The sequence below is a fragment of the Notolabrus celidotus genome, chromosome 8 (genome assembly GCF_009762535.1).
Source record: "Notolabrus celidotus isolate fNotCel1 chromosome 8, fNotCel1.pri, whole genome shotgun sequence".
Classification (NCBI taxonomy): domain Eukaryota; kingdom Metazoa; phylum Chordata; class Actinopteri; order Labriformes; family Labridae; genus Notolabrus; species Notolabrus celidotus.
Window position 1 is genome coordinate 10,713,111 of NC_048279.1, and position 26,914 is coordinate 10,740,024.

The following is a 26,914-nucleotide window of genomic DNA, read 5'->3' on the forward strand; positions in this document are numbered from 1 at the left end:
GCACACACACACACACACACACACACACGTACACACACACACACACACACACACACACACACACACACACACACACACACACACACACACACACACACTCAGAGTCCAAATCCTGCTATGGCAACAGCTGGCCACAGAGTTGAACCAAAAAGTTAGACACTGCTCAGTGCCTCATAACGTCACTGACATGTCTTCATGCGGACACACCATAATCACCATGTGTCTCGAGTGGGAGAACATTTCGTGGTCAAAGAGAGAGAGAGAGAAAGGAAGAGATGGAGAAAAAGTTAGAGACAAACAGAAGATTGTGTGGTTGAAAGCAGTGGCCCCCCCTCCCCTGAAAAAAAGAGTCAGCTTCATCACACTCTCATAATCCTTGCCCCACCACACACACACTCCTGGCTATCACATATGGCTTTGAGACAGGGGTGACAAATGAGTCTTTCCTGTGAGTATCAGCTTCTAAAGCTACCATGGCTCTCTCATAGCGCTGCCTGTCTGCCTGTCTTCATCTTCTCAGCTTGGCTCACCTCAGGGAAATGTAATAATTTCATGCTGAAGGAGCTCTGATGGGTTGGCTGGGGGTACAGGAGGAGGGATAACATCACAGTGAAGTTTTACACCAGTTATTCATAACTTTGAATGTAAAAGTTTACCAAGTTCTCTGAAACTGCTGCAAGATTTTGACCAGCTTGTACAACTAACACCTAAAAATGTTCTTAAAGACATTAATATGGTTTGTATCTTAAGGGCAGCTGTGGATCAGTTGCAGTTATCTCTCAAATGGACGGCTGGGAGTTCAAACACAGAGAAAGCACTACATGAAAACAGTAGGCCTACATTAATTATTTTACCTTCAATGATTAAACATCAACTGCACTGTTCAATATAAAAAAAAAATCACTGAAAGTCTATGATATCACAAGTTGTGTCTTCCAAATCCAGTAAAGATTCATCATATTCATCAATAAGTACAACCCAGCTAGCAGGGGATGTTCTCTCCACATTGGCTAACATTCCCTATAAGTTCTGATTATGTTTCAAGACAAGGTTTTGAATGTAATATTCAAAGAACATCTTAAGGATGTTTATCCATAAAAAAAATGTTCCTTTATTGTTTACTATTAATGAAAGAAGAACATTTTGTCTTTAACATTCAGAGGATGTTTTGATAATATTCCTTATGTAAAAGATTATTGAATGTTTTCCATAAAATGTTCCCATACTGTTACTTAATAACAAAGAAGCAACATTCTCAAAGCAACATGTAAAACATGTTTTCAGGATGTTTCTGATGCCTCAAAGCACAAAATGTTTTATTTAAGAATATTCTGGTGATATTTTATTAGAACAAAGATAGAATGTTTTATCTTTCACATTTAAATAATAAAATTATTTGGGTCACAGATCATTGAATGTTTTTAGAGTACATTACCTGAGAACAAATTGTGAAGATAAAGACAACTTCCCACTGAGAATGTTTCAAGAACATTAGGGCATAATATACGAGCACTGTTGTCATTTAACATTTTATTAATGTTTTACGGGGATGTTACTAGAGAACATTTTTTGAACACAAAGCAAACTTCGTGCTGAAAACATTACATTAACATTCTCTGTAACATTAACAGAATTTTTTTTTAGAACAAAGCATTGCTAGCTGGGAAGTAACCTAACTTACCTGCTTTTATAGGTTTGCTAACTGGCATTGTTTTTGTGATGAAAGATTATTGAATGCAAAATGTAAGCTAAAGCTAGCTTGTCAATATAAAAAGTAAGACAGTTCTTGTAAGACCAGTGTTTTCTCTTTTTACCTTAAAATGTTTCGACCATAGACTATATAGAATTATTAGAATATTTATTTACAGTCTATGATTTCGACTACAAACTTCCTGCAGGCTTCCTCAGAGGCGTCACGTGATGCTGTTGTGACTTGTCTATCAGCTGATCTGTTGGGGTTTGGTCATCCATACCTGAAGCAGCAGTACGACCAAGCCCCCCATTGTCCGCGATGGAGTGGAAGTAGAGATCAGGAAGTGGGCCCAGAGGACAGTTGAATGCCTTGCTTTCCTAAGGCTGTCAGACAACAGGGGGCATGGTCGATCTGGCGCTTCAGGTAAGAGAACCAAACCTCATAAATCCGCTGATAGACAAGTCACTATAACATCACGTGACTCTTCTAAGGAAGACTGCACAGAGTTTACTTGAAACATGTCAAGGTAAATAAATAAAAATACTGGATTAGATATAAGAGTAGTCTTAGTATAATATACGGTATCAGACCAAATGAACCTTTTTGGACTAGCTTGTCATTAGTTATAGTCAGCTATGTAGCATTTACACCTGTCTGTGATATGGGATGAATAACTCTCGTTTTAATGAGACATAAATCAGAACCACTTGTTTTAACTTAGCCAATAGTTTGATAGATCTAATGTTACAGCTTTGATAAAGAATAGAAGAATTATACATAAAATAATGACATACAATATAAAAGCTAACAATGTTGAATATATTGTGACGCAATAAATATATGTATTGAAAGTTTTGTTTTATATAATAATGTAATTCCAATCATCCTTTCCAATATGGATTATGAAAGTTGAACTTTTCTGTTAACTCATGCAGAGAACCACTACAACAGTTCAATAAAAAGAGGCCTACAGGTCCTCTACTGATCCTGCATCAACGGTAGTGTTAACAATCAGCGCTAAAGCCTTTCATACTTTTAACATTATCAGCACTATGCATATTTCATCACATAGTATAACTTACTATAAATGTCAACATTTTACTTCCTTCAACTAATGCGCCATTCCTTGTTTACAAAACATTGTTTTTATTTGCTATTGTCATATGATAGACTACTCAAACCAGCTCTTCCTCTGTGAAACAGTATAGACAAATGTCCTCAGAGTGGAAAAGACCTTCCTCTTTAACTTTGTTCTGTTTGAACACATTTTTATTTGAGTTGTTGGAGTCTGCCAAAATAACAAACAACGTGTCATGGAAAGGTTTTATATGGCTTTAGTGAAAAAGAACGTTATTCTCTAAACATTTGACTTAATGTTGAGTCTGTCTGTGTGACGTAGCGAAGAGGTGATGATGTTGGATGAAAGGATTTCTGAAGCACAGAGAGTGTGGGAGAGGACAAAGGGTACGATGGAAGAAAGAGCAAAAGAGGGTCACACTAAGTACGTAATGTAAGGGAGGGCAAATCAAGGTAGGCAGCTGGCACAGGTCGAAAGGGAAAGTGAAAGAATTGACTAGGATCAGTAAGGATTAAAGAGAACAGAGAGGAATAGAGGGATGGAAATGGACGTCTGTCTGTTATGTTCCTGAGGGTTAAACTCGGGGGAAATGACCTCATCATCATGAGACGAGTCCAGACAGCAACACGAACTTTTCAGCCATGTTGACTTTGTGTTGGTAGAGAGCACTTGCGTGCACACACTCACACTCACACACACACACACACACACACACACACACACACACACACACACACACACACACACACACACACACACACACCTAATACACACCGTCTTCTGAATCGTGGCCATCATCATAGCCTGGTCCAATCACTTCCAGATTTGATGACGTCACCTCTATAAAGTTCACTGGAGGAGCAGGACACAGTTACACACATACATGTGCACACACACACACACACACACACACACACACACACACACACACACACACACACACACACACACACACACACAGACACACACTTTTTAATGTATGTAGACTCACTTTATACTTTTAATATTCTAAATGCTTTACATTTCTGTAATTTGTGTTTCATTCTTCAGTTGACTGTTGGGCTTGAATTTGAATGTCCTATAAATTAATGACAGAACTGAATATAGAGTAAAAATAAATATTGTAATAATAATAATTTTAAAAAATAATAACAAAATGTTAATGTTAACAATAATAATAATGTTAGCCCCGTGATAGGTTGGCGACCTGTCCAGGGTGAACCCAGCCTTCCCCCCATGTCAGCTGGGATAGGGTCCTGCCCCTTGCGACCCCGAATGAGATAAGCGGTCAAGATAAAGGATGGATGGATACTGATAATGATAATCATCATAATCGTAATTGTAATTTCAGGGCTGACTGGGAAAATAATTTAAGATTTAAACATTCTGAGACCTTGAGTTTGGTTGATGAGGAATATGTGGTCACTTATTGGGCTTGACCCATTTAAACAGCCAAATATACCTGACAGTGATGCTGTATGTGGTGCTTGGTTTAGGGTTAGGAACACAATACAAAATCACTCGCTCACTATACATTATCCTGCTTATCACCCTTATTCCAATCAAAGATAACCCAACAAGTTGACACTCAGTAATGATTTTAAGGTGATTTAATGTATTGAAAAATGTCCCTCAGATTTGATTGTTTGTAGCATTTTCATGGCAACAGCATCCTTATCAGCCCACCTGTGGATCAAATTTACATTTAACTTAACATTTTCAGTCAAGGTTTGGTCATTAGCCAGCTTTACAATTAAAAGTCCCATTTAATGGAACATTTTCTTTCACAGTAAAGTCAAAACATCTGTGTTTTTCCATTGGCATTCTCAACAGATGCAGAAAATAATAGCAGCCCCTGCATAGGGTCGTCTTCCTTGGAACTTAGTATTTTCTTCTCATTCAGCCTGTCCTGTAACTCTGCCAATGAACCTTACTGTGTTGCAGTTTGTGGTTGCTTCTTGTTTTTCTTCAATTAAGTCGACATGTCTTTCACTCAGCTTGTGTTTTATCATCCTTAGCTATTTGATACACTGTTTTCTACCTCTCCATTTCTCTGTATTGACTGGTCAACCATTAACCACAAATATGAAGTTGTACAATTGAGAGTAATATTAAAATTATCCTCTATGTTGTTTGCTGATGCTATCTGAAATACACATTTGCCACAGTGTCAACAGGAGGAGGTGAAACTAGAACAATGTCCAACTCCTTTTACACAGATGGATTTGACATGATGTGTGTGATCTGGATGTCCCTGGCATTGCTCTTTCTATCAAGAGTTAAGTACCAGAGTTATGTGGTTTTGGCCTGAATCAAGTACTGATATTTGACACAGCACAGTAATAAAACTGGTGACATCTCCGGCACCATGCTTGTTTCTGAGCATGTCAGAGTTCACCATGGAAACAAATGTGATGTGATATACTCTGGATGAAAGTGATACCCCATATGTGTTAGTGTGTGTGTGTGTGTGTGTGTGTGTGTGTGTGTGTGTGTGTGTGTGTGTGTGTGTGTGTGTGTGTGTGTGTGTGTGTGTGTGTGTGTGTGTGTGTGTTTGATTGTCAGGAAGGACTTTCCTGCGCTTCAAAGTCTAAGCCCTGGTCAGGATGTAGTTATTGAGCGCTAATTTGAGAACCATTTGATTGCAGGCTTTATGTGGGGCCCTACCAAACGCACACACATGCACACACTCAAGTCTCCACACACTAAGACAGACACATGGTCATACACACACTCTTTATCAGTCATTAATCTATCAGGTGTCATTAACAGAGGAGGGTTGGCTGATTGGAACCAGAAGGAGAAATAATGATGTCACACAAACACACTTCACTGCCAGAGTGCTCATGTGTCTCCATGTCTCCCTTTTATCCTCATCACACTCGCACACACACAGTCACTTGTTCGTATGATTGACATTCAAATAGATAAAAGAGTAAGCCTTCAACAGGGGAAAACGTATTCATGCTTCTCTTCTCCTCTCCAACATGTAGCCTCACCAAAAGGAGAATGATTCAGCCAACAGCAGCGTCCATAAAAATGTGTCTCTGAAGAGCCTGAAGAAAAAAGACTGAAAGGTTTGAACACAGAACAAATGAGAAATTGATATCAACTGTGCACCTCAAATGGATAGTGCTGCAATAAAAAGGAAAGATGGATTGTTTCTCCTGCTCCAGCATACATGGAAACAGACTCTTACACTGCTGAAAACACACTACAAGGCTCTGTTTGGGGGGACAGCTATTGTTTAGCTGTGACAGTAATCCTTTAAAGAGGTACTGTGTTTCCAGGCTGTGAGTGGATCTCTTTATTAACACTGACTGAGGCTCATTATCTGTAAACACAGGCGGGAGCCACTAATAAATCATTTCTCATGGCCCTGATAGAGCACCAACCACAAGGCATTAAAGCATCGTGAATGTAAACCACAAGTTGGCAGGGAGTTCTTTGCGCGCGCGTGTTTGTGTGTGTGTGTGTGTGTGTGTTACACCACACTCTGGCAGGCAGGATGATGGGGTTAGAGCTGGGCTTTTGATTGAAATAGCATGTTGTCTTTTGAGTTCCCATTTTGGCAGGGTTTAAATTATAGTGTCTCTGTGGAGCTGCAGAAAGTCTCCTGGGGTGGGAAAAGAGTCAGAGACGAGAAAATGTTTCTCTGTACATGTGAGGGCAACTGGTTATGACTTAAGAGATGCTGCATGACCTTTTCTCCTCAAGAGTGATTTCAGCGGTTCAGAAGCAGGATTGAACAGTTTCTCTGTAGCAGTTGGAAACATTGTGGATTGCCATGTCCACTGGTGATGTGTCAGGATGTAGCTCTGATGATGTTTGGTAGAGGGGTAAGAGGCTTTCTGATAGGGCGTCTTTAATACTTAACATAGAAGAGACTGTTAAAGTGTAAAACCATCCTGATATTGCCCATTGGTTTGTAACTGCTGTTTTAGGCACTGGGTTTGGCTGTTGCTTGGGATTTTGAGGAACGTCAAGAGAGTCTGAGGCTTCAGATGAAAGTTATACAATCAGTGCACAAGTCCTACTGACTGATAGTATAATTAACGACAGTGTTTCTTGGTTATTTTAGAAGTTTTTTGTCTTGTAGACTAAAAAAGCCAACTAAGAAAGCAAACTCTTGAGCCCTTTGACACACACCTCTAATAGGAGACATTACTGAGTCCAATGCACAGGCTGCTCCTAATAAACCAATGCTGAACAAACACTAAAGGCGTTTTTCGACCGCAGGAACTTAACCCTGGAACTAGGGACTTTACCCCTGAACTACGTGTGCTTCAACTGGAGGAACCAGGGTCTAAATTTAGTTCAGGGTTAGATAATGTCTCCCCCCCCCCGAAAAGCCCCTGCTTGAGGGGTAGTAATTTTCAAAGGTCCTGGGACTTTAGGTTGAACGTTACGGTGTTTGTGGAGTTTACAAAGTTGTTGAAACACAGAGGGAGTTCCTGAGAATGCATACTAGTCAAGTTTTTTATTAAGATTTCAAAAATATTATTTAATATAATTTTTTTCTTCATAAGTCACTGGCCTGATCTACCCGGGACTTCAGTCCGCGGTCGAAACGCAGACAACAATGAGGGAACAGGAACCTTTTAGTTCTAGGGAAAGTAGTTCTGGGGGCTAAAAGACCCCGGAACTCTTGGTCGAAATGCACCTTAAATGAGCTAAGAAGCTAGGTCTAGTGAGTGTAGACACCAATGTCTGCCAACTATAGCTGACATATTGGAAGCAAGCATAAACTTGTTGCACTGTGACATGCCATTATGTCAAAATAACGGCCTGGATAGGCTAATTCGCTTGGCGACAGTTTGTCATTCCAAAGTGCCATACTTTTAATTCTTAGCCAGGTATTTAAGCCCATACCAATGTCAGGAATGTGGAGATGTGCATTTGTGACTTTTTTCCCTAATACTTTAAACCCCCTTCCTATTGTTATTGTATATAAAAGTGTTGTTTTTAGCTGGTCACAAAAATGACTCAAAAAGTTGATTTTATTTACTTTCTAATAAGCATACACATTCCAACACATTAGGTGACGATATGCAATCCATCATTACCACTGACTGTGTAGAATGGACGTCACTTCACTTTCGCTCATTGGAGATATGAAGCCAAATGTTATGAAGCACTACGTGCACATTTTAAAATACAAAAATGTATATATATTTGCACACCTGAGGGTAAGAAAGGCTAAGATTTAGAGAACAAAGATATGTAAATTTATAGCCATGCCAATTCATTGTAACTCATATCTTCTTTGGCCATCAGCTGTTCTCATCACCTGGTCATATCTATCCAATAGCACTACAACACACCCTCATTGTTAGCCTATCACATTGCTTCTGTCTTTTTTTACACATCTACTTCTTTCTCCATTGCTATTGTTATGGTCAATCCTCCACCTTCCCAGCATCTCCCAGTCAGTCTTCTTTAGCTTCATCATCTCATCAGCCTCACATGACACGATCCACCAACACCTCCGCCACCAGTGCACATGACAGGTATGGGTCTTCAGGAGCAGGTCATTATCATTTATCAATATTGGCTTGAAAAGTTAATACTGTGCATCCCTAATTAATACTCATGCTGTCAACAAGACTGAAGTAAATCTTAATGCAGCAATTTACAGCACCCTGCCTATACAGCCTATTTTAACATTTTCCATGGCAAAGATTAACACTGTGTGTTTATATGTTTGAAAGTTGAAAGACATGCTGAGATTTTTTAAATCAGAAAACACGTAGGTATGTAAAGGACAAGATCACAGGAGTCCATGTCCACTGGGGCGCAAAAATCAACGCAATCCAAAAGCTTTTTCTTTCAAAATTCAAACTTAAATATATATTAATGCTAACTTCTAAGATGATTTTTAAAAATTAATTAAAATAGTGTGTAATGCATCAGCCATCTTTCTTTTTACCATATTAACCAGGTAAAGTTAGCATTAGCTCTTCCACTCAGCTGTCATGTTATTAGATACACAGTAGTTATCACAGTTTTCATGAGAGTCAACAAAAGCATTTGCCATAACTTTGCATATACTGCCCTATATGAACAATTGTTCTTCAGCCTAAAGAGACATTTCCATGTTTGTGTTTGTTGGCTTCATAGCTTTGAATTCCTGCAGGATTAACACAGTTTCCTCTATTCTCATTCTCTCATTCTTTGCTCCATTCATCCTGTCTACCTCAGCTACAGTCGAATTCGAGGCAGGCCAGACCGGCCAAACTCTGACAGTTCAACCTCTCTCAGAGGTCACTTTGCTTCTTACAGCAGCCAAGCCGGGGCAGCCTCCTGCATCAGCCCAGGCCAGGCCTGTATAACCAATCATACCCATATCCAGGCACATTCTGCTTAGATGAGGGATGAAAGGTCCGATTAGTGCCTGCTGGAAATATTCAGCGCGTATAGCCCCCCTCTCGCTCGACCCATCACCCCAGTCGGCGGCCCCTCCTAACCAGCCCCTCTCCTCCTGTGATTGACATGTGAATTACAGTGTGTGGTGATGATAATAAGAGTGCTACCCGGGGCCAGGCCTGGGCCTTCCAGCCAGCCGCCAATCCCTGCTGGCACGGCCTGAAAGACAACCGCTGCCACCATCTGAAGAGGCAAATAAAAATGACAAGCTAACTGTTAAAGAACTGCAGATTTTCACATGTTGTTTTAAAAGCTTTTGTAGGCCTGCCAGTTTTTTTTCATCCCTCTCTCTCTCCCAAATTTTCACTCTCCTTCTCCTTGACCACATCCAGATATATGAAACCCCTCATTTATCAGGGCAATCTAAAAATAATTCCCTCCTCTGTGGCGAGGCTTTGATAAAAAATATTTGTGTTGAGAGTGTTTGCACTCAGTTGGACAAAAACAGATAAAGACATGTGTGACACTTTGGTTTCTCAATAACCTCCCACCACATACACGCTAGAAAAGCATTAAATAATTACTACTTTTCCTCACCCTGCATGTTCAAAACACCAAAAAGAGCCCTCAACACATTTCAAACTCTCGCTGAAGTCCACCCAAAAGACTGTTTATGTTCCAGTGCTGGCATTGTTAACTTTTTTGCATTTATCCAAATAGTTCAACATAATGTGCGTGTTACATATTATGGTATTAGGAAATTACGCTCTAACACCCTGCAGATTATTTTCCACCCCTTGACATCCGTCTAAAAACGTTCCCGCTTGGCAGAGCTGCACATCTGAGCCATCACTCTGAGGAGCAGACGAGACGGAGAGGAGATGGATGGGAGAAAAAGGGAGCTCTACTGGGATCCTCACATGCACAGTCTGACTCTCATTATCAATTACGCCTGTTTTTGTTTCTTTCTACCACAACCATTAACCACACAGTTACTGGCAGTCAGGGAGAGAAAGAAAGTAAGAGAGGAACGCAGAGGGAGAGAGGGAGAAAAGGCAATTTTCATCAAAGAATTAGTTATCTAAACAAGTGAGACGAATGTGCCATGTAGCCAGATTCACGGCAGACCTTGTGTGGCCTCATGTTGTGGACAGATGAAGATCTATATGTGTTTAATAGGAAGAGGGTGAATAGCAAAGGGATAACCAAAGGCTTAGGGAGAGAAAAAGACAGAACAGGGGGAGAGGGAGAGATAATTCACAACACACTTGTGTGGTGAGTGGAGGAGGCCTCGTTTTGGCAGAGCTGTGACTCTCCTCTCCTCTTTCCCTTGTTGCCCTCATCCCTCCTTACCCACCGGGGCCAGGCGGAGGCTGAAGGAGCCAGTAAAGGCTGGATGCCGTGGCACATGAGCCATTAAATCTTCCTACACTGTGGGCAGGAGGAGGGCGGTAGTACCAGGCCTCGTGCCCAGGCGCCTCGCATGCTGCCAGCACAGCGGCCCAGAGTGCAGAGGTGCTTCACAGAGAGGGAGGAGAGGCCTGCTCTACTCTACATGTTTATCTGTTTGAAGCTGAACAATAGTAAAGGTGATCAAGTTAAGTCTGCTACAATAAAGTGCCTGAGTGATTGAACTGACCAGATATACACTTATTAAACCCCAATTTACACACAAGCAGCTTGGAACACGGATGGCAATATGGATTATTTTTCATACAGGTAATTCCATGAATCACAGCGTTGCATTTTTTAAGCAAATGTTCCTAAAGATGAATTGTTAGGGAGAGTTTCAGCCACAGATTTGGCATTCTAGTTTTCTCTCTTATTTTTGCAGGTATTCTTTGATTTGCTGCACTTTTGCTTTTTTTCCCTCTGGGGCATTTTGAACCGCACCAATCTGCAGTTAAGTCAATTTGCAGAGGAAGAAGTAGGTAACTGCAGATTATTTGGCGAAAGTGTTTACAGCACAACTATATGGCAGCAGCTGCAATCTTCAATGTGTGTCTCTTGCGTGGTTCAGGAGTTTCCTCCTGATCATCCAGGCCTCATTGAACATATTTCTCTCAGAGAGGCTGAGAGGAATATGCTCAATGGGCTCTCTTTAAAGAAGAGATCCTGGATAAAAACCTACAGTTATAACAGAAGGCATCAGGGACTCTAGTCTGAGATAGTCTGAACCCCAGACAGCTAAAGCCCCCTGGGTGAGGGACAAGAAGGAGGAGGTTATGAGTAGCAGATGTGACACTACACACACACACATCCTCAAACACACACAACATGGAGCTGATGACATGTCAGGGTTGCAGGAATTTGTCACTGTGTAATCAGCCATGTTGTAAAATGCTTTGAATGATTGTGTTTGTTCTGTTTCTGCTTTAGTCTTCTTCTTCTTCTTCTTCTTCTTCCTTTTTATTTTACCGCAGCCCAGGATGTTTGGCTCTGTAAAGTAAAAATAATGGAAAAGAGTTCAGTACCATCATGTGTAAATAAAAGAGATCCATCTTATTCCTCGGTTTAAATGAGGGCTCAAAGTAAACCGTGCAGTAACCAGTGTTGGAAACAATTAGCACATCATTGTCTCATACAGAGTGTGTGTTTCTGCAGGTGGGCCCTCATTCATGTCAAATACACAGAAATCACATCTCATTAGTGCAACAGAGCACTAAGTGTGTACAGCATTCTAAATTCAAACACTCCACATATGTCACTGTGGACGGGTGGTGGAAGTTTGACGTTTGGCAACGAGAGGGCATCCGCTCCAGCAGCCCGTGCCCAGAATAACCCTCAACACACACACAAACACACTAACTGCTCAGCATCAGGATCCAACTTAAAACAAACCATCAGGCGCAGTCACATCCACTCAGCACTGAGCAACAGACAGACAGGCCTGTTTATAAACACACACACATGCATGCATTAATTTGTGCACATACACAGTACAGACAGACGCCTAACATAAGTGTAAGACTGGTCGTGATTACTCGTTGGGCAACAGCCCTCAGTTGTACACACATACACACCACACACAAGTAAGTCAAAGTGTCAGTCATCCAGTGAAAACATGACTTGAAGAATGTCACAGAACAAGTTGTTTGTGCTGAAATGTAAGAAAAACTTTTTTTTTTTTTTTTCTTTTTTTAAAAGAACAAAAACTGCAACCAACTAATGCTGAAGTTACATTTATGATTAATGTGTTGCTCTTCAGGCTTTATAAGGCCCACCACTACGTTTCAATTGTTAAACCAATTACTCACCAATACTCATTCATTTGGTCGTGAATGCGCAAATCAGCAGCATGCCAGCGGGCCTGAAGGCGCAAAATGATCGGAAAGCCTAATTGCAGCTGATCATCAGACTTCCGCATTAATGGAAACCTGAGGCCCGTGCTAAATTGGATTCGAGTCTCTTGCTTCCGCCAAGCGTGCGTATTGTGCCTAATAAGAGGAAACATGTGTGCCAAACATCCCTGAATGAGACAAAAACAGATTTGCACTGGATCAAGAATCTCAAAACTTCGAGGAGCAGCTTCCTGTTGTGTTCAGCAGGGCCAGGTATCACTGTGCCATGGAGGCGCTTCACTGGACATCACATGACAACGATTTACGATCTGATTAATGAAGACAACATGAAAATATAATCTGTCGAACTGAATATGAAGAAACTTGTCACTCTCTTTCATTCCCGGTTTCTTTCCGTGTTTATTGTTTCATTTCGAAAAGACGCAGCAGTGTGCCTTTGCGCGCCCAAACCGTTATTTCTCTCTTATACCTTTTCTTCTATAGGTCAGCGTTTGGGATGCATTTTTTGTTACAGCATAGAAGGAAGACGACAAGTTGGGAAAGAATAAACATAAATCCAGGCCGCAGTTCCAAAACAGGTTCTGATGACAGAGAGCATGTGATTCCGGTTGGTCATAGTTCTCCATTTCCCGGCTGTTGTCAGAGATTTCCATCACCAACCAAACCAACCGTGCCATAAACACAGCCCTCATTTGTTTTCTCCTCACAGCAATTATATCATGTGATTAAAAACATTTTAAATAGAGCCTACGCTGACTTTTATTTGTGTAAAGCGGATCTATTTCATGTCGAGGAGTAATGTAATAATCCCGAGCTGTCATTACGGCCCTGTTTCCCCCCTGCGCGCCGAACTCCATCTGATCTGCGCCCTTATGAGAACCAGACTGGCGCACACCCTCACCGGGCACCGCAAAGAAAAAAAGTTCCCACTTCTATGCCGGTGGGACGGGAGACAAGAGATCGCTTTAAGGAAAGCCTTCAAATTAATATAGGAAATGTAAGCTTCAACAGAAATGCAGCGAGTTTCATGGAGATATTTTACTTTCCAGATGGTCTGAATTAAAAGACTTAAATATTTGTGCCTGGACTCTCCCTCCAGAGCTCTGAAATGTTCTTTCTATTTATCTATCGGATGTCCAAATGGAGGGAAGCAACATGGAAAACACACAGGCCAATCATGGCGCGCTTGTGCGATGAGAGAGAGAAAATTTGCTTATGGGTTTTAAGTAATTCATTATTGGAGACATAGATGGTTCATCCGGGAGCTGTCTGACTCTGTAGTTAACGCTTTACATCATGCCCATCTTGCAGTTAATTTGGGACCCAGTGAAACTGCACTACAGTAAAAAAAAGTTTCTTAAACTCAAGAATATAAATTCCTTAGTCTAAACGTTTATCATCAGCCTTCAGTGGCGTAGTGATGCCGGTTGTCCTGGATGCTACGGGGCCGTTGAGCCAACCGAACACTGCAAAAAGTCTTTGCTCATGTGGAGTCTCATGAATGTCCTTTAACTGGGAATGGCTAATGGTTGGATTATTTATCCTGTTCGCCAGCAAATAAACTGAATTTAGTTTCTCCATTGAGTCAAATTACACCTGTTCATGCTGATAAACTGCCTTATTTTGGATAGTTTCAAAGTTACTCCAAAGGAGATAATCTTATTACTTCTTTAGTTTTTATATCACTTTGCGGCTACACTTTTTTTCATGTGTCTGACAAAACTAGGATTTAAGGCCAGACTTACTTAGCTGGATATTTTTTGCAGCGCAGACCGATGTGGAGGAATGCACGCTGCGCTCTTCCCTCCCTCACAGTGACGCGTAGAGGGGAACCAGAGGAACAAGCCTTCTGTGAGACAGAGAAGGAAGGGGAGGCAGATAAACGGATAAAGGGGGAGAGGAAAATATTGTAGTGGCAAGGAGAGGCGTGCCAATAATCAAGTTTTTGGATGAAAGCGCGCGTCTTGGAGAACACATGGGAAGGCACCGGTTCAATTACGCAGCGTCACGGAGCCGCCGTAAGAGAAGAGGGGCTCCCTGATGTGCTGCTGCTGCTGCTACGTCTGCTGCTGCTGCTGCTGATGATGCCTGTCCTAACCCGTTCTGTGCTGAATGACCTGTGACACTGAAACCCTTGCGGGACAAAGCCAGAGTTCAAGTGGATATAAGACTCACAGAACGAAGGGATATTACGCCAAGATGCAGGGTCTGAGTTCCCGGGCTCATGCGTTCTCCGTGGAGGCGCTGGTGGGGAAACCCTGTAAGAGGATGAAAGTGTCGGAGGGACACGAGTCAAGTTTCGCTGGAGACACCGGTAGCGACACGAGCATCTTCAGCGGTGAGGAAGCATTAGGAGGACTTAAACGAAAATGCAAACGCTTTAATATGCGCATTTTACGCACAGAATAAAACAAAAATCAATGCAAAATATCGATTTGAAAGTGTTTTCCCTAAATCAAACCTCTAGTCTAATTATTCACTAAAATTTTACTGTTTATCTTATTTTTAAATTTAATTCGGTTAAAAAAAATTGTACAACAGCCTAAAATAATTTCGATGTAAACAGCTTTAGAAATAGTATCTGTTAGTTTGCACTATAGAGAAATTCTGTTCCTTTTTGAAGACGTAAACATATTTACAGCTATTTAGAATAACGATAGTTAAAGTTGTTACTAACTTGTTCATTATTCTAGAAACCAATGTTTGTTGGATTTTTTTTTTTAATTTATTTCCCCAGCACCTCTCTCATCCCAGTGTTTGTCATTACAGGCCTGAGCGAATTCCCAGTCAGTCAGCTGAAGAAAGCAGGTACATCACCGAGGAGGACAGAGGACGCTCCCTGTGACCCAGAGAGACAGACTGACAGATCCTCGGCTGAGGAGTGTGAGCACAGCGGAGAGGAGAGCAAGCCGAAGGAGAGAAGCTGCAGCGCGGAAAGATCAGAGGTCCGAGTGGACCTGCAGGGTTCCGAGCTGTGGAAGAGATTCTATGAGATCGGCACCGAGATGATCATCACAAAAGCCGGCAGGTAAAAAATAGGAAAGATAGATTTTACAGTGATGAACAGAAACCAAGAGGACATACGCTTCTGTACAACTGGCCTTCTGGATTCCTTATACAATTTTTTATCTTTCAAAACCCCTGATCTCCAAACTCGAAATTTGGCCTAAATGTCCAGTAAATATATTTACATAAATAACGATCACGTAAAATTTGCTCATTTATTTTAAATTAGATAAATAAGTCAGAATGATAGAAAAATCATATCATGTGATAAAAAGTATATTTGGATTTGTGTAATGTTTATAATTCTCTTAACTTCCTTTCAATATTGGAAGCACAGACTTTTAAAAGGTATTTTTTATTGAAATAAAAAAACGGCCACATTCTGTGACCCGGATCTTCATCAGAAATGATTCTTAATCCTGTTTTTGAGTACCCCAACAGGCTTTCGATTTTAATCCGTATAGTAGTGCGCTTGAATTTCTGCCTTCTATTTCCTGTTATGAATGGACAAATATGGAGTGGTCATTATCAGTGAAACCATACATGATATGATATTTACATGAACTGTTCTGCGGTCACAGGTGCGTGATATCAGGTGTAAAACGGCTGTGAACGCGCTGTAGCAGATCAGATGACTAGATTTCTAAACAAACGAGCTGAACCTAAGTTTTTTTGGTTAATCAGCCATTTAGTATTAAGTTTACTTTATCATTTTATTGGGTTATTATATGGACGACATTTCCTTGCGTTTTTGATGTTCTGAATAAGGTCATACAAATAAAGAGTGCTCTTTCTCTGACGTAAATTTGAAGGTTTTGTGAAAAACTGAAAATTAGGTAATTATTCAATTTTGTCGAACTGAATTAAACCGTGTTCTGCAGTCTACCCAGCCGTATTTTTGGGTGATCAATGAATTGGAATCTTGTGACATGGAGACATTCTTGGTCAATTTAATTTTCTTTATCTTTCGATTTCAAAGAAATGCATTCCGTCTGATGGGATGCTGTGTGCGTCCTTTTCTCTTTTCTCCTAAAATGAGTTATTGGGACATAACTACTTGCTGAAATCTTGGTTCCGTTTATTCAATTACAGAGAACACACGCTATAAATCTCGGCAGTGAAGATGCCCTCATGCCCCCCCAAGGCCCCTGAACTTTCCTCTGAACTTGGCCGCTGTGGGCAGTAAAGTTTGTGCCTCGAGTTGTTGTTCCTGAACTCCTTTTGAATGTTTCATGATGTCAAATCCATGCCGGAAAAATCTCCTCAACCCTTTAAAAATATTTTTGAATAGATTTCATTACAGATGATAAAACATAAGCCATCTCAGTTTCTAATAAAATCGCATTTCTCTCGCCTCTTTTAGGAGAATGTTTCCCTCTGTGCGCGTAAAAGTGCGCAATCTGGACCCGTGCCAGCAGTATTACATTGCGATGGACGTGATGCCTGTGGATTCAAAACGCTACAGGTGTGTTTGTGGGTATCTTTTTATTAACCTAACTAAACTCGATATAAATCTACTTGTGGGCACTCACACATGTCCTCCGACAGGTATGTGTACCACAGCTCGCAGTGGATGGTGGCTGGAAACACTGACCACTCCTGCATCTCTCCTCGGCTCTACGTGCACCCGGACTCTCCGTGCGCAGGAGAGACGTGGATGCGTCAGGTCATCAGCTTTGACAGGGTCAAACTCACCAACAACGAGATGGACGATAAGGGTCATGTAGGTAACCCATTTGAGCATGCGCTGCCTCTTTTCCTGTGTCCAGGTGATGACTGAGCTCTGTGCAGTGGGGCTCAGATGGTTTAGTTTTGATTAAAGTAGAGGAGGAAAATGTGTGGTTTGTTAATTTTGATTATTTTTCTTTTGTATTTGATTAAACTCTTCATGTGTAACTTTAGTTAATCCGATGAGTATAATGGTGAAGGACTTACACAGCCGTTCGGTTTACTGATTTGGCAGCTTCACCTCTGCTTTGATGGTCTCATGTTAGACCATGCCTAGTCTAACTAACTTGTTCAGGAGGGAAAGCCTGGGTGATTTGCTGGAATAGAGGAAGTGGAAATCATTTTGCTCCTGAACTTCTTGTAAAGCTTCTTGTCCTTGAGGCTTTTCATTTGATCCTCATGTTTATTAAACTACGCTTGAATTTTGAAGTTTGAGGATTCATTATCCTGGTGTACAGTGAGAGAATGTTAAGTTTTATAAAGCAATCCTAAATTCCCTGATGTTTCTGTGGTCAGCTCATCACTCGGTTTGAGAACTATGGCATTTCAACTCATCTGGCTTTTTCACACAAATCAAAAATTATTTATTGTTTAACTGTGTCTGATGCTGACACATAAAGCTGTCGGGGTTTAAGTCAGACTGTTAAGCTTTTTACATTTCAGAAACCTTACATTCATCATTAAACTACGCCCAACAGGGCATTATTTGGCTTCACATATGAACAGAACTGTCAGGAAAACAATTTAACAGTTTGCTGGGCTGATATCTATTTATCAAAAAAACATGGGTGAAAAATCACAGACATAAAGCTTCTCACTGAGGAGCAAAATAAAAATGTGTAATTAGATTACTTCTATAATCTTTTTTTAGCAGTAATAAGATCCCTCTATAAAACAGGATTTTACATCAAACATGAGTGCTTTTTTCTTCTTTTTTTCAGATATTTTAACTTTAATGTTTTTCAGAAAGACTGATTGGATATTATTTTTATGATACAATAATTAACTTATGTGTGTTTAATAGTTTAAATGATTTAAAAGCACAATTTCCTCAAAATCTTTAACAGGTTTAATAATCTCATTCTATATTTAAATGTATTATTTTGTTTCAATAGATATTGTTGCCAGTTGTGACATTGCGGTGCAATCCTGTTGTATTTCATATCAGTTTGATACATCATAAGAAATCTGTACAACTGAAATGGTTTTCACAGACACACACAAAAAAAACACGAGGAGCTTCTTTGCCACAGTGTTGTAGTATATTATCTTCAACCCTAGGATTCAAAACTTATAGTTTAAGCTTCATACATAAATTACAGGACACTTATGGTAAAATATAGCTGATTGATAATCAGTGAAAACTACAAAAATATTAAAAGTCAGTCATGTTTTTGGGGTTATTTTGCATTTTCAAGCAACATTTTTTTAAATCCAGATTCCTTAAAATAAAGTTTCATTTGCTCTCTTTCCTGCAACTATGTAGCTTTGGACAAATTTGACGGCCTGGAGATTTTTGACTGTTTTACTGTTGCCTATTGTTTACTTCAGTCAAATATAAAATCTAAACCCTTCATTGGTAACTAACAAGATAATGTTATGATTAATTGTTCATATGTGCAGCCTGAAACAGTTGTTTCTACAGATCAGTTGAGTGGATTTATTCAGGCAGTTTTAACATGAATGAAATGTATACATTTCTTCTTCATCTCCTCATCCAGATTATTCTTCAGTCGATGCATAAATACAAACCACGCGTGCACATCATCCGACATGACCCCCGGATGGACCTGTCACAGATCCAGTCTCTGCCTGCTGAGGGAGTGCACAGCTTCTCTTTCCCCGAGACCGAGTTCACCACAGTCACTGCCTATCAGAATCAACAGGTAACACTCATTTAGCGTGTAAAGTCCTGGAGAGAAGCAAGATACTCTGGAACAAAATCAGAGGACACTGGATTTTAATGGACCTACCTTTTTATTGTCACAGTATTGACCAGACAAGAATTTTATGCATTCAAAAAATATTTTAACTTTTTGATTTTCACAAAATTGCTGTAAAACCTGCTGCACATTTTATTTAATGTGTTTACATTAATCTTTTATATACTGACATTTTTAGAAGGTAAATATGAAGTCCATTTTATGGTTGCACACCAAGTCAGGGTTGTGGCACACAAACTCTGGATCCAGGTATCCTACCTGCATGCATGGTTAGTCATTGTAGTGTCGGCCCTCCTGGAAACAAGGGCCCTGTATAACAAGTCATTTTGTGCCCCTAGTCAGTTTCCCTGCACACGTTAATAATCCTCAGTCATCCCAACAACAGTTAAAATACTGTAACACCAAACGGCATGAAGGTGATGAGGCCCCCTTCTCTGTGGTCATAGCAAAATCATAAATTGCAGTGTCCTGTTTTTTTGTGTGTGTATGCGTGTGTGTGTGTGTGTGTGTCCCTGTTCAGGGGGAGCTGACCCCACTGTTGGCTACCATTCCTCCAGTAACAGAGCCGTCCTCAGGGACTGCCAGCTCTTTTCATCAGGCCTCCTTTTTACGATCAGAGAACGTATTATTACAGAAACTCAGTAACGAGCTGTGACTGGGCGACTGCTGGAGTCCACAGCCTATTAAAGCCCCAAATAAAACTGCACGACCTCCATGCGCCCTGTTTGACATGGCTGATTGCCCCGGGTGCTGCTGGGAGATGCAGTCCCTGAGGGAGGGTTCTGTCGCTCTCCATGCTGTTGTAAAGCTGAGCTCATTGTTAGCTTACACATCAGCGGCTGACACGTCCACTCTAACCTATGTCTGTTCTTCTCTCCTGGGCAAGATCACAAAACTGAAGATCGACAGGAACCCGTTCGCCAAGGGCTTCAGAGATCCTGGAAGGAACAGGTACAAAAAAAACCTCACCAAACACACACTTGTTTCACCACAGAAAGCCCCCCAGAACATGACCCAAGAGGGATTTAAGGTTCAACCACCAACATTTGACACCACATAAAACCTTCAAATGAAGTTGAAGAGTGAAGTGCAGAATTTTACACCTTTCAGAACCAATATTTAAATACCTGGAGTGACATTTTTCCGTGTTTTTACAGTATGTGTGTTTGTGTTTGTGTGTGTAGGGGAGTGTTGGATGGCTTGTTGGAGTCATATCCCTGGAGAGGTCCCCTCAGCCTGGACTTAAAGCCATTTACTATACAGCTGCAAGGTACAATTTGTATTACTTAATACTTCTTTGCCTGAAGCCGTTTTTGTTTTTTGGGATTCAAGTTTCTGATATTTTTCTTCAACAGGGAGCTCAGGGTCGCCATTAAGCAGCATGAAGAGCCTCCTCCCTTTCTCCTCGTCTTCATCCCTTCACCCATTCTCTGTCTCCACGCTCTCCTGTCAGGACGCCGCTCTCCACACACTCGCTCTTCCTTTCTACAACAAGGCCTCCACCACCTCACCCACCTCCCCACTGCCCAGCAGGGCCTTCTCCGCACTGGGAGTCGACAGACTGAGAAGCCTCCCCCCGCTGTCTCCCCTGACAGACCTCCCTCTCCTCTCAGCGCTGCAGGCAAAGAAACCTCCCCACTGTAGGGACCCATGTCTTCATGTCTCTCCAGGGGGGTCCCACTGTCTCTTTCCCTTCCACGGCCCACTTAGCCCTCAGGGGCCATCTCTGCTCCCCCATCTCTCTGACACAGTGGGCCCTTACTGTTTTTACCGCTACAGTCTCCCCCTGAACCCCCAACTCACTGCCGTTTCCCGGCATGCCAAACTAGCTGAGGACACCACAGACTGTCTGCTGCGCCAGTCTCAGTGGCACCCGACCACCAACCGCTGCCTCTGACAGCTGGACCGCACTTTCAGGCTCCGGCCCATTGAGTGTAACAAGCCAAAGCGTATTGCAACAAAACATTTGAGCAAGCCTCAAAGGAGCGTTGAAGAGCGTTGTGCCAGTGGGGAATGCTTTGTATTTAACAGCAGTTTTCTACACTGTGTTGGATCTCCCAGTACATAAACTGATCCTGAAATGGATACTGAGCTGCTTCTTTTCACTGTGCACACTCACAGCCAAACAGCCTAACATTGGAGTAAACAGAGAGCTAGGCAGGATATAGATTTTTATTTGGGACTGAAAGTACAGTTTCTTTACCACAGGGCAGAGCCTCCTCTCCACCCTCAATACTCGAAATGCTGTAATGCTTTTACCAAGGAGCAATAAAACCTGAAATATGAAGGATCATGAGAGTTAAACTGAACACAAAGGCCAATTACAGTATTTCCATACTGTTTGTTCAGATCACACACCAACATTTCTAATGTATTTTTCCATACTTAAGTAAAAGAGAGACTTTTCTGTGTTTTTTAAATGTATGCACTTGGAATTCCAACATATTTCAAAGTAAAACAAACAAGTGCTGATTTGCAGCAGGAAGAGATTTGCATAAAATGCACAAATCCTCTAAAATAGGGTAGTGATTATGTTTCAATTATACTTTGTTAAACAAAAGTGTGCTTTGTGTTTTTGGTGATCCAAAGTGAGCTGAATGTCAGAGTTGGGTTTGGCCACCCCTGACTAATAACATGAGCTCATCAGGTCTCTCATTGATTGTAGGGCAGATCAACAGCTGCCAGGATTCAAACAGTTTTCATTCCTGTTCTTTATTACTAATAACAGGCCTAATCAGAGATGCATGGGGGTGAAAGGGTTATTCTTTAATGGCCTTCAGACGGCCGATCTGTAACATGATTAGAATAAGGCTCACTGATCTTTGAAATGTGCTCAAGCAGCAGTGCCATCATTATTATAGTTATAACATTGTTCCAGGATCAACAGTAAATCAATACGGCTGTGTGGAGGCTTGTCTTTGGGAGACATGCAGAAAGCTTTCAGGAAAGTGAACTCTAGTGTGCTGAATGAAAACCTCTAACCACAGTGGCCCGACATAATGCTGTGTTTTTTTGTCCATACCAAAGGGGGCACGCCCGTTCAGCCGCTGATGTGATAATTCCTGCCTTCAGTTAAGACTCAAAGCCCGCACCATCCCTCCCTCCTTCTCTGCAGAGCGACCAGCGGTTTAGGCAAAGCGGGGGAAATGGCCTGTTTCCCGACAAACGGTCGTAACCAAACAGCAATTTAGTTGTCATGGCCGAACATGGCAGTGAGCTAATACGCGCTGGACGTGGAAATAGCAGGAAGGAGTTAATTGAGGAACCCAAGCAGGGGATGGCCCAGGTTGTAGCACGCGGTCAGGTGTGTTGCTATCAAACAGCCTGCCCTTTGTCTGCAGACGGACATAATCTGTGCTGGTTATTTGATACCGTCTGTCATTTCCATGTTGGCTGTGTAGGACCTTCATTTTAAACTCCCAGCTAATTCCTGATCTTTCAATTAGACAAATTGCTTTCATGCCGGGAGAGCTGAACTCTGCACCTGCCACTCCTTAGTAAAATAATACAGAAACACACATTACAGAGAACGAGACCTGGGCACCTGTCTTCATGTGTGTCTAAAGTAGCCTATGTGTTGGAGTGCAAACAATAAATAATTAATTGAAGACATTTGAAGGATTTCTTTTTGGTAAAATAAATTGTTTGTCGAAATGGTAAAGACCTTTTTTGCTTTTTTGTCAATAAACACTCAAATTCAACAGCAGAAGAGCTGGTGCCAGACGTAGCAACCTCACAGCTAGCAGCTGGTTAGCTTAATTTAGCATGGACACTGAACACAAGACAACTAGCCTGGCTCTGTAGGAGGAAACAAAATACACGTACACGCACCTCAAAAGCTCTGTTACTAACATGTGTATTTGTTTAGAACTTGAAAATGTTAACACTTTGAATGTGTTTTGGGGATGGTTAACATGGAAGGCTAATTTTTACTTAGCTAAGTAATTTGTCACAGGTTTAACAAACAAGGTATTACCTGTTAGTTTGAGATACTTTGATACACTTGTGCAGATTTTTCATTTTTGTGTGACACAGCTTCGCTAGCTCCCATGTCCATTTCCATGATTAGCTACACTAGCTAGCTGCTGTAGCTTTACATTAGTGTAGTAACAAGGGGTTCATGGCTCTTTTCATGGCAGTGTTTATACTGAAGTGATAAACTATACTCCCTTAAGTTAGTTGTGTGTTTTATATTTTGAATGTCAGTTTTCAAAAGTTTAAATTTGGTGTAATTGTATTTATTTTAATTTCATTATGAGCTTGTACATACTTTCCAGCAGCCTTCCTGTTTTATCAAAGTTACTTATATTTAAAAAATTGTTGGACCCCAGAGTTGGTTGGTGTTGAGTTAGCCTGTTATCAGCCTGTCAATGATTAACCACGCTGTCTATCCCCCTTTTGTTAATTTGCTTGACAATCTGTCAGCATAATCCTCCAGGAGGTGGTGGCTGAGATAACATGGAAACTGTGCTGATTCGACTTTGTAATAACAAGAGGAGGAACGTTTTTTGGGGCCGTTCCAGCGTGATTGACAGGCAGTAAAGGGAGAGAAATTTGACCCTGAAGTCATTTGTTTCCAATCATGGGAAATGGCATCCTGAAACAGGAGAGAAGCCCGGCAGAGAGTGGGGAAGTGTAAATATACTCTGCCTTCATTAGATTAACATACACCACACACACACACACACACACACACACACACACACACACACACACACACACACACACACACACACACACACACACACACACGTCATCTATCTCCTAATAATAATTGCCACACACACACAACTACACACAATCCTTTGACCAGCCAGCTTCGTGCCCTCAAGCATCACTTGTATTTGGCTCTGTGAGTCTCTTGCGAAGGTTTATACTGGACACTATTTTCTCTGCAAACTCAATAAAAGCTGGTTATTTATCAGGTTAGATGATGAGACGTGACTGAGCTCAGCTGTAAAGTCTAAAGTGAAACCAGCTGTGGCTGAAATTAAATTAAATTGAGTTATCATGTGCAAAGCAAGGGCAGTTATACACTTATTAAGAGCTCTGCCATTGCCCTATCGAGCCGGCATACGCTGCTTAGTCAAACTTAATTTGGCCTGCTTCCCATTTATCTCAAACACATCTCTGTTGCTGCAGACATCTACAAGTTATTTTTAAATACTGCCAAAGACTAAGATCCTGCTCAGCTGGGATCAGAAGTCTTGTTGCATTAGATCATTAGAGTGCTGACAGATGCAGGGGCCTTCGTGGATTTGCTTGTTGCTCTGTCTGCATGTATGTGAATGAATGCTGCTTACCGTATGGCCACAAGTGTGTGTGGACACAGGTCACGGGGGCATTACATTGGCATGTGCTTCTTGACAGGCCCCTGTCTTACAGGAGCAGAGGTTACATTAGCAGGGGGAAAGTATTTTAGCATGTGGCCTGGCACCTGGCCTGTATGTCCGTGTGTGTGTGTCTGTGTGTGTGTATGTTTTGGGGTTTCCTCTGAGTGGTCTATTTGGGAGTCACACTGATGCCTGCAGATTAAGTGTTAATGACCCAAACAGCTTGCACACTTTCCCTCACACCTCAATGCTCTGTTTACACCTTTCCTGACTCATTCCTGTTGAGTGAACACTCAGAGATGCTGCTTGTTCATTAAATATGGAGAAAAGATTTGTGTGATGGATTCAAAACAAAGCACTTAAGTTCTAGTGGTAGATTGTGATATGAACCTTTAGTCAATGCATTTAAGAACATTTTTTTAAAAATGCACAAGATAAAGTTTTCCATGCAACGCACAGGTTAATGATTAAAACATCCAAAAGAGTAAAAAGCTGTTAGATAAAAATTCACACCAACCAACCAACAAGGTTATTAAACTACTGCAATTTTAAAAATGATAATGCTCTGGAAAGACGTCACAGACAAGGACCTATCTGCGCACAGAAAAAGATTTCTCTTTAAACAAACACCCTTGTTTCTGACAGTTTTATAATGTATCGTAAAACTATCCGAGCTTTTGTGGTATAGGCCTACAGGTTCAAATGAAATTATTTTCTCAATTCATAAAAGAAAATCAATCTTGCCTATTTTAGGGTTTTCTATATTAAAACAAATATAACATTACATATTTCATTTTATTTTTAACTTTGGCTTCATTTTCACTTTAGTATTTAGTAGAATTAGATATAGTAGTGTTGTTACTTTACTTACAGGGATTTCACACCTGGATTGTTTGGAGAAGTTGTCCTAAAACAGTGGGGATTTCTGGACGGTTCAAGTCATGCGGACATACACTTGAGGTCAAAATTATTAGCCACCCAGGAATTCTGGAACATTTCCCTTAAATTCTGCCAAATGTTTGAATCATTGATAAAACTTGATAAAAGCAAACATTCACCAGTGTTCTTTAGTAGCTTTGGTACATTTTGGAATATAAAATAAATTTTTAGGATAACTTTATATCAAATATAGTGAAAAATGGGGTGGTCAAAATGATTAGCCCCCTTGTGAATTTTTACTTTTAATACACACCTGAGCAGTCAGTTTGTTTCCTAACAACACCTGTAGGTCTGTTGGCTTCCTAACAACACCTGGGCATTCAAACAGCATTGAGATTTCCTTAAGGGACTCCAAACAGGGCACTTGAACACGTTATTGAGAGAGACTACTCATACTAACCATGCCAAAGACAATGGAAATCAATCTTGAGCTCAGAAAGAAGATAATTGAGGCTCATAAAAAGGGGGAAGGCTATACTGTAATTTCCAGGCATTTTACAGTGTCTAGAATAGCTGTACGTTGCATCATTGCAAAGTACAAGGAGACGAACTCTGTTAGAAACAAACCTAGGCGTGGTAGAAAGTGCAATATTTCAAGAACTTTGGAGAGGAAAGTAGTCGAAGATGTCAGCAAGAAGCCCCGGACATCTGCCAAGATGATTGTTGCTGACCTAACCTCCATTGGAGTTGATGTTTGAAGGAGCACAGTTGTGAGGGATCTTCATCGTAGTGGGCTTCAGGACCATCGTCCCAGAAGAACCCCTTTACTCAAAGAGCGACATATCAGAGCCAGACTGAGCTTTGCCCAAGAACATTTGAAAGGTAAAGATGAGTTTTGGAAGTCCATCCTTTGATTTGATGGAACTTTTTGGGCATTTGGATGTTGTTCATGTTTGGCCAAGAAAGGGAGAGTCCTTCAACCCTTAGAACACGGTCCTCAGAATTAAACATGGTGGAGGGAGCATCGTACTTTGGGGCTGTTTTGCAGCCTCAGGCACAGGCAGCCTTGTTCTGGTGCATGGCATCATGAAAAAAGAAAGTTATGTTGACATTTTGAGGCATAATGTGAAGAACTCTGCTCTTAGTCTAGGCTTTGGTCGGCGCTGGGTCTTCCAGCAAGACAATGATCCAAAGCATACATCAAAATTGGTCAAACAGTTCTTAAAGGACACCAAAACCAAGGTCCTGGAGTGGCCCGTACAGAGCCCAGATCTCAATCCTGTGAAGAATCTGTGGCGGGTGCTCTAAGTGAATGTCCATGCTCAGAAACCATGTATTTAGGACGAGCTGGAACAATTTGCATTGGAAAAATGGGCCAAAATCCCTCCAGAGACATGTGGCAACCTTGTAAAGAACTATTTGAAGAGGTTGTTGTCAGGTATGGCTCAGAACGGGCGCACTATTGACTACTTAAGGCCAGGGGGCTAATAATTTTGGACATGCCATTTTTACCTTTTCTTGTTTCAATTCATTGCATCAATAAAATATCCAAGTCAAACATAGTGAACATTTGTCTTTGTTATTTT

General features: G+C 41.1%; 1 protein-coding gene across 1 annotated transcript; it reads left to right on the plus strand.

The window, feature by feature from the left end:
- Positions 1–14,325: 14,325 nt before the first annotated feature.
- Positions 14,326–22,827, plus strand: tbx22 (T-box transcription factor 22). The gene is made up of 8 exons (XM_034689254.1): positions 14,326–14,777; positions 15,209–15,467; positions 16,809–16,910; positions 16,994–17,168; positions 18,895–19,059; positions 20,003–20,067; positions 20,301–20,386; positions 20,472–22,827. The coding sequence occupies exons 1-8, from the start codon at positions 14,552–14,554 to the stop codon at positions 21,011–21,013; spliced, it is 1,620 nt and encodes a 539-aa protein (XP_034545145.1). The 5' UTR covers positions 14,326–14,551; the 3' UTR covers positions 21,014–22,827.
- The last annotated feature ends 4,087 nt before the right edge of the window (positions 22,828–26,914 follow it).

Coding starts and splice junctions, on each gene's coding strand:
- tbx22 (XM_034689254.1), top strand. CDS start 14,552: ATGACCTGTGACACTGAAACCCTTGCGGGACAAAGCCAGAGTTCAAGT. Junction 19,060..20,002: donor CTGCCTATCAGAATCAACAG/GTAACACTCATT, acceptor CTCCTGGGCAAG/ATCACAAAACTGAAGATCGA. Junction 20,068..20,300: donor AGAGATCCTGGAAGGAACAG/GTACAAAAAAAA, acceptor TTGTGTGTGTAG/GGGAGTGTTGGATGGCTTGT.